The sequence below is a fragment of the Belonocnema kinseyi genome, chromosome 10 (genome assembly GCF_010883055.1).
Source record: "Belonocnema kinseyi isolate 2016_QV_RU_SX_M_011 chromosome 10, B_treatae_v1, whole genome shotgun sequence".
Taxonomy (NCBI): domain Eukaryota; kingdom Metazoa; phylum Arthropoda; class Insecta; order Hymenoptera; family Cynipidae; genus Belonocnema; species Belonocnema kinseyi.
The window spans coordinates 4,000,049-4,008,941 of NC_046666.1; the positions used below are offsets into that span (position 1 = coordinate 4,000,049).

At 25.3% G+C, this 8,893-nt stretch overlaps 1 protein-coding gene across 1 annotated transcript in view; it reads left to right on the plus strand.

Moving 5' to 3' along the window:
* The window catches only part of LOC117182032 (60S ribosomal protein L10), an 11,350-nt gene extending 6,213 nt beyond the window's left edge, over nt 1-5,137 (plus strand). Inside the window, exons 3-4 of the mRNA XM_033375054.1 lie at nt 1,067-1,372; nt 4,755-5,137. Coding sequence (XP_033230945.1) covers nt 1,067-1,372; nt 4,755-5,082 — 634 coding nt within the window. The 3' untranslated portion in view covers nt 5,083-5,137. The remainder of the gene's footprint in view (nt 1-1,066; nt 1,373-4,754) is intronic.
* The last annotated feature ends 3,756 nt before the right edge of the window (nt 5,138-8,893 follow it).

Sequence of the window (8,893 nt, forward strand, 5' to 3'; positions counted from 1 at the left end):
CTCCCGCTGATTTTATTTTTGCCCCGCTAATTCTACTTTCGCCCCGCTAATTTTATTTTCGCCCCGCTAATTCTACTTTCGCCCCGCTAATTCTACTTTCGCCCCGTTAATTTTATTTTCGCCCAACAAATTTTACTTTCTCCCGCTGATTTTATTTTCGCCTCGCTAGTTCTACTTTCGCCCCGCTAATTTTATTTTCGCCTCGCTAATTTCACTTTGGCCCCGCTAATTTTACTTCCTCCCGCTGATTTTATTTGCGCCTCGCCAATTCTACTTTCGCCCCGCTAATTTTATTTTCGCCCAACAAATTTTACTTTCTCCCGCTGATTTTATTTTCGCCTCGCTAATTTCACTTTGGCCCGCTAATTTTATTTTCGCCCAACAAATTTTACTTTCTCCCGCTGATTTTATTTTCGCCTCGCTAATTTCACTTTGGCCCGCTAATTCTACTTTCGCCTCGCTAATTCTACTTTCGCCCCGCTAATTTTATTTTCGCCTCGCTAATTTCACTTTGGCTCGCTAATTCTACTTTCGCCCCGCTAATTCTACTTTCGCCCTGCTAATTCTACTTTCGCCCCGCTGATTTTATTTTCGCCTCGCTAATTTCACTTTGGCTAATTTTATTTTCGCCCAGCTAATTCTACTTTCGCCTCGTTAATTTTATTTTCGACCAACAAATTTTACTTTCTCCCGCTGATTTTATTTTTTCCCCGCTAATTCTACTTTCGCCCCGCTAATTTTATTTTCGCCCCGCTAATTTTATTTTCGCCCCGCTAATTCTACTTTCGCCCCGTTAATTTTATTTTCGCCCAACAAATTTTACTTTCTCCCGCTGATTTTATTTTCGCCTCGCTAATTTCACTTTCGCCCCGCTAATTTTATTTTCGCCCCGCAAATGGGGTTTGCGGGAAATATATGCTTTTGCCTCATTATTCTGGGAAAAAGGTGGCCATTTCGGTCGTGTGTGGAATAAAATGATTTGATCTTAAATCGCGAAACAACCCTATTGTTGTAAAACCCGTAATAAAATGATTACTGTTAAATTGTAATATTGTTTTTATTTTAGTTATCGGTACTGTAAAAACAAACCATACCCGAAATCTCGTTTCTGTCGTGGTGTCCCCGACCCCAAGATCCGAATCTTCGATTTGGGAAAGAAGAAAGCATGTGTCGAGGACTTTCCTCTCTGCGTGCATTTAGTTTCGGACGAATATGAACAGTTGAGTTCAGAAGCGCTCGAAGCGGGCCGTATTTGCTGCAACAAATACATGGTCAAGAATGCGGGCAAAGATCAATTTCACATCCGAATGAGGCTTCATCCCTTCCACGTTATTCGCATCAACAAAATGTTGTCGTGCGCTGGAGCTGATAGGTAAGAATACTCTTCATTAATTACTAATTACTCCCAGGATGGCAATTTAATCGGGAAACTACAAAATGCCCAGGAATTTAATTTTTTGAAATCGAAGATTTACTTCTAATCTCAGAAAAATTCAAGTTTTTGATTATTTTAATCATTTTTGTTAAATAAGAAAAGTGATTTCTAATTTATCTAGAGTCGTTTTTACAGATTATCTCAGTGTGCTCTAATTATTGTAAATCCTAATTTATTATTATTTTTGCATTATGAGAAAAACCTTTTGCAATTTTTTTCTTTGAAATTTTTTTTCGCTTTTTGAAGTTTGATAACTGAATTGACGATAGTTCAAAAACAGAAAAAATCATTTTTTCAATTTTTGTTTTTAAAAAATAAATTTATCACGTTTTATTCACTCATTCCTCATTCATCCTGACTTGGAACAGAGAATTTTATAAAATGGTTATCGTTTTTATTTTAGGACAGGGAGTTTCGGTATAGAAATATAATTTCACTTTTTAGAGAGAATTTTTTGATTTTTTTAAAAAGAAATTTAATTTCACAATTTGAAAGTTTCAAAAATTTCCAATTAAACTTCCAGTTTAACAAAAATAAGAAAGTATTTTAAATAGTTTTAAAAAATTTTCTGAATTATAATATAAAATTTTGTTACATTGTTCATTGTGAATTTATCTTTTTTTAGTTAAAAATTCAACTACTTGTGGTTAAAAGTTGAATTATTTTGGTAAAAATTAATTTTTTGTTTGAAGATTCATAATTTTAATTGAAAATTCATGTCTTTCTGAGAATATAACTATTTTGTTGAAAAAAAGTTTTTTAAACTACAAATTTAACTATTTTTCTAGAAATCCGTTTTTATTTTTCTTAAAAATTAGATTTTTAACGGAAAATTCAGCTATTATTATATTTTTGGTTGAAATTTGATCTTATTTTGGATGAAAATTCGACTGTTTGGTTGAAAATGAATATTTTTTTATTTAACAGTTAACCTATTTATTTGAAAATTTATGCACTTAGTGAAAAAAATCGTTTTTTTTTTTCTAAAAAATTTGGGTAGGTATGAAATTCAAATCTTTTAGTTGCAGATTCATCATTTCACATTTTTTATTTAAAAACTCAACAATTCTGCTGAAAATGTGTCTTTTTTAATTGAAAATTTAACTATTTCGTTGAAAGTTCACGTATTTTTTGTTTTAAAAAATCCATTTTTGTTGTTGCAGACAATGATCTTTTTTTTTTTAAAGTTAACCTTCTTGTTTAAAAAATCTTCTTTTCTTGGATTAAAAATTGTTCTTTTGTTGGGGAAAAATTAATTTTTAAAATTAATTGGCTGAAATGTTAACTCTTTTGTTAAAAATGCATTTTTTTTTGTTTGAAATTTATTTATTCCAATTTAAGGTTCATAATTTTAGTTGGAAATTCGCTTTTTTTTGGAAGTGTGAAAATTAAATTTTTTTTTACTGAAAATTCAACTATTCCGTTTTTGATTAAAAAATTATCTTTTTCAGTAAGAAATTTAGCTTTTTGGTTGAAAATTGGGTTTGTTGTTGTTGACAGGTCATGTATTTTGTCGAAAAAATCGTCTTTTTTTTGGTAGAAAATATATGTTTTTGTTTGAAAATTCCCGTTTTTGGTTGAAAATTGAGGGATTCCAGTAAATATTCATAATTTTAGTTGAAAATTTAACTTTCTGGTTCAAAATAAAACTACATACATTTATTCCAATTTAAGGTTCATAGTTTTAGTTGGAAATTCGCTTTTTTTTGTTGGAATTGTGAGAATCAACTTTTTTTTACTGAAAATTCAACTTACATTTTTGGTTAAAAAAATTCTCTTTTTTAGTTCAAAATTCAACTATTTAGTTGAAAATTAATGCATTTTGTTGAAAATCATCTTGTTTTGTAGAAAATATATCTTTTTGTTTGAAAATTCAACTATTTGTTTAAAAATTAATTTATTTGTTGAAAATGAAATATTTTTACTAAAAAAGTTACGAATTTGTAGCGGTTGAAATTTAAACTCTTTGGTTAAAAATTCGTCTTTTTGGTTTAAAATTCATTTATTTAAACTAAAGATTTGTCATTTTAGTTATAAATTCTTGGGGGGGGGGGGAGTAATTTTTTAACTGAAAATTTAACCAATCCATTTTTTGTTTAAAAAATTTCTTTTTTATTCAAAATTTAACTAGTTGGCTTAAAATTCATTTATTTTGTTGAAAAATCGTAATATTCGGTAAAAAGTCTATGTTTGTTGGAAAATTCATGTTTTTTTAAATGTGAGTATTCTAGTTAAATATGCATCAATTTAATTGAAAATTCAACTTTTTTTATTCAAAATAAAATTATTTGGTTAAAAATTGATTTTTTTTGTTACAAATTCAACTATTTCCTTGATAAATCCATGTATTTTGTTTATATCGTCTTTTTTTTGTAGAAAATATATAATTTTATTTAAAAATTCACCTATTTGGAAAAAAATACATCTTGTAGAAAATAAAATAGTTTTACTTGAAAAGTTAGAAATTGATAGTGGTTGAAATTTAAACTCTTTTGTTGAAAATTCGCCTTGTTGGTTTATAATTAATTTATTTTAGTTGAAGATTCATTACATTAGTTGAAAATTCGTTGGTTTAAAATTAATTTATTTGGTTGAAATAATCAGAATAATGAAATCGTAATTTTTGGTAGAAAATTTATATGTTTGGTGGAAAATTCATGTATTTTTTAAATGTGAGTATTCTAATTAAATATTGATAAATTTAATTGAAAATTCAACTTTTTGATTCAAAATAAAACGATTTGATTGAAAATCTATGTATTTTATTTTTGAAATCGTCTTTTTTTTAGTAAAAAGTAAATAATTTTGTTTGAAAATTCAACTATTTGGTAAAAAAAATCATCCGTCTTGTTGAAAATGAAATATTTTTAATTGAAAAGTTAGGAATTGGTAGCAGTTTAAAGTAGCGGTTGAAGTTTAAAACTCGTTTGTTAAAAATTCGTCTTTTTGTTTTAAAATTGATTTTAGTTGAAAAATTCGGAATTGGAATCAATTTAAATTGAATTTCATATATTCAAGAAATAATTATGTTTGTAGTTTTTCGTCAGTGAGAATATATTAAAAAATATATTCTAATACAATTTACCAAATATTTGTTGTTTAAACATATTAATTGAACCCTAGAAACTGAAGAAAAAAAAACATAATTTATAATAAACTCGTGAAATCATGTCGATTACAAAAAAAAAACGTAAGATACCTGGACGCTCCCTGGATAATAATTAGTAAAAAAAAATAAAAGAAAATGGTTGATGAGACTAAATTGCCTAAAAGTAATCTTTTTTTTTTTTTCTTTTTTTTTTTTAATAAATTTTGTCAGGCTTCAAACTGGAATGAGAGGAGCTTTTGGAAAGCCCCAAGGTACGGTGGCTCGCGTTCGCATTGGTCAGCCAATCATGAGCGTGCGATCGACCGACCGTTACAAGGCCTCCGTGATCGAGGCTCTCCGTCGTGCCAAATTCAAGTTCCCCGGTCGTCAGAAGATCTACGTCTCGAAAAAGTGGGGATTCACCAAGTACGAGCGCGCCGAGTACGAGAATTTGAAGAACACCGGACGTCTCTGGCCCGACGGCAGCAATGTCAAGTACCTTCCCGAGCACGGACCCCTCGACATGTGGAAAAAGTACAAAGAGGGTTTAGGTATTTAAGCTGACAGTTTATATGCCTGGGTCGGAATAAACACTTTATATACTTGACACTATATATCTGTTTATTATTATCCTATTTTTACACTTTTTTTTAAAAGGATTCCACTTTTTCTTTTTTTTTCTTTTCTGAAAGTTTTATTTTTTTTTTTACAATTCGTCTTTTTTGTTTAAAAATGTTTGAAAATCTTTTGGTAGTAATTTAAAGTTTTTGATAAAAAAAATGTTTTTAATTCGTTTAGAATTTAACTACTATTTTGTTGAGAATTCGTTTTGTTTTGGTAAAAATTATTATTTTTTTAACTCAAAAATTATGTATTTCAACTTTGGTTTACAACTGATATTTTTTTTATTAGAAATTAAATTATTACATATTTTATTCAAAATTAAAATAAATACTATTGTATTGTTTACTATTTTATTTATTTTTATGCACTGGACAAATTTATTCTAGTTTTGGCCAAAAATTAATTTTTTAAACTATTTTGTTGAAAATTCGTTTTGTTTTGGTAAAAATGATTATTTTTTTATTAGAAGTTAAATTATTACATATTTCATTCAAAATTAAAATACTTTGTTGAAAAGTAATTTTATTGGTTGGAAATTTAACTGTTTTGTTGAAAAATAGTATTTTTTGATTAAAAATTTAACAACTATGTTCAATTTTTTCTTTTTTTTAAAATTTATATTCTTTTTTTTTGTTGTTGAAAGTTTATTCTTTTTAATGGATAGTTTAGTATTTTACTATAGTCACTATTGTATTTATTTTTATGCAATGTAAACATCTATTCTAGTTTTGGCCAAAAATTGATTTTTTAAAAATATTTTGTTGAAAATTCGCTTTGTTTTGGTAAAAATTATTATTTTCTTAACTAAAAACTTACATATTTCAACTTTGGTTTAAAACTGATATTTTTTTATTAGAAGTTAAATTATTACATATTTCATTCAAAATTAAAATACTTTGTTGAAAAGTAATTTTATTGGTTGTAAATTTAACTGTTTTGTTGAAAAATAGTGTTTTTTGATTAAAAATTTAACAACTTTGTTCAATTTTTTCTTTTTTTTTAAATTTATATTCTTTTTTTTTGTTGTTGAATGTTTATTCTTTTTAATGGATAGTTTAGTATTTTACTATAGTCACTATTGTATTTATTTTTATGCACTGAAAATATCTATTCTTGTTTTGGTAAAAAATTGATTTTTTAAAACTATTTTGTTGAAAACTCGTTTTGTTTTGGTAAAAATGATTATTTTTTTATTAGAAGTTAAATTATTACATATTTCATTCAAAATTAAAATACTTTGTTGAAAAGTAATTTTATTGGTTGGAAATTTAACTGTTTTGTTGAAAAATAGTGTTTTTTGATTAAAAATTTAACAACTTTGTTCAATTTTTTCTTTTTTTTAAAATTTATATTCTTTTTTTTTTGTTGTTGAAAGTTTATTCTTTTTAATGGAAATTTTAGTATTTTATTATAGTCACTATTGTATTTATTTTTATGCACTGAAAATATTTATTCTTGTTTTAGCAAAAAATTGATCTTTTAAACTATTTTGTTGAAAATTCGTTTTGTTTTTGTAAAAATGATTATTTTTTTATTTGAAGTTAAATTATTACATATTTCATTCAAAATTAAAATACTTTGTTGAAAAGTAATTTTATTGGTTGGAAATTTAACTGTTTTGTTGAAAAATAGTGTTTTTTGATTAAAAGTTTTCAATTTTTTCTTTCTTTGATATTTATCTATTTTTGAAAATGTTTTAAATTTTTTGGTAGTAATTTGAAGTTTTTGGTAAAAAAAATATTTGTGATTGGTTAGAAATTCAACTCTTTTGTTGAAAATTAATTTTCTTCACTGCAGATTTCACTATTGTAGTTTTTTTTTGTTTGAAAATTTAAATATTTCTGATTGAAATTTTTTTCTTGTTAAATTTAAAGTTTTGCTACTATGTTTTTTATGCAGAATTGATCTCTTTTGGTTAAAAATTGTATTATATGGTTGCAAATTTTAAATTTTCTTAAAAAGTCGACTTTTGCGTGGACATTTAAAACTAAATAGATCAAAGGTAAACTACTATTTTCTAAAAGATTTTAAAAGTTTTTTGAAAATTAATTTTCTGCACTGAAAATATCACTATTCCAGTTTTGGCCGAAAATTGATATTTTTTGAAACTATTTTGTTGAAAATTCCTTTTTTTGAGGGTGTGAAAATTCAGATATTTTGGTAGAAAATGAACTTTCTTGTTGAACATTTTTTTTTTTTAATTAAAAATTCAACTGTTGGTAGAAAAATCGGGGTTCTAGCTTGAAAATTTTACAGCTTTGTTCAATTTTTTTATAATATTCTTTTTTGTTTGAAAATGTTTTTAATTTTTTTAAATTATTTGAGAATATTTCTATTTTATGAAGAATTCGTTTTTTTTTGTTGTTGTAAAAATGATTTTTTTTAAGACTAAAAACTTACTATTTCAACATTGGTTTAAAACAGATAGTTATTTTTTCGAAAATTAAATTATTACATTTTTCATTAGAAATTCTACTACTTCGTTGAAGTGTAATTTTATCGTTTTGAAATTTAACTGTTCTCTTGAAAATTAATTTTCTTCACTGAAAATTTAAATGTCGCATTTTTGGTTGAAAGTTTATCCTCGTTAAATTAAAAGTTTACTATTATATTTTTTATACAGAATTTATCTCTTGCTTAAAAATTGTATTATATGGTTGCAAATTTAATTAATTTCTTGAAAAGTCTGCTTTTGTGTGGAAAAATTCACTAATTGGTTGAAAGGGAAACTACTTAGTTAAGGATTTAACTGTTTTGTTGAAAATTAATTTTCTGATTTGAAAATTTCACTATTCCAGTTTTGACCGAAAAGTGATAATTTTTTAAAAATAATTCTTTTTTTTGAGGGTGTGAGAATTGAAATATTTTTTGTAGAAAATTCAATTCTTTGGTTGAAAATGAATTTTCTTGTCGAAAATTCATATTCTTGGGTTAAAAATTCAACTGTTTTATAGGAAAATAGTATTTTTGGCTTGAAAATTTAACAACTTCGTTTAATTTTTTTAATATGTCTTTTTTTTTGTTGGAAAATCTTTTGGTAGTAATTTAAAGTTTTTGGTAAAATGATTTGTTTCTAATTGCTTGAGAATTTAACTATTTTGCTAAGAATTCGTTTTCTTTTGGTAAAAAAATTTTTTTTAATAAAAACTTATTTTTTCTACCTTTCGTTTAATACTGATCAATTATTATTAAAAATTAAATTATTACATTTTTCATCGAAAATACAAATAATTTGTTGATAATTAATTTCATTGTTTAGAAATTTAATGGTTTTGTTGGAAATTAATTTTCTTTCCTGAAAATTTCACTATTCCAATTTTGACGGAATATTGATTGTGCTTGAAAACTATTTTGTTGAAAATTAGTAAAATTCTTGTTAAATAAAAAGTTTACTATTATGTTTTTGGGGCAGAATTTATCTCTTTTGATTAAAAATTGTATTATGTGGTTGCAAATTTAAATATTTTCTTTAAAAGTCGGCTTTTGGGTGGAAAATTAAACTATTTGCTTCAAAGGTTAACTGTTTTATTAAAGATTCATTTTATTGGTTGAATATTTTACTTTTTTGATGAAAATTAGTTTTCTACACTGAAAATATCACCATTCCAGTTTTGGCCGAAAATGTATGCATGAAAACTATTTTTTGAAAATTCGTGTTTTTTTTGTGAGGGGGTGAAAATTAAGATATTTTTATAGAAAATTCAACAATTTTGTAGAAAAATCGGATTTTTGGCTTGATATTTTAA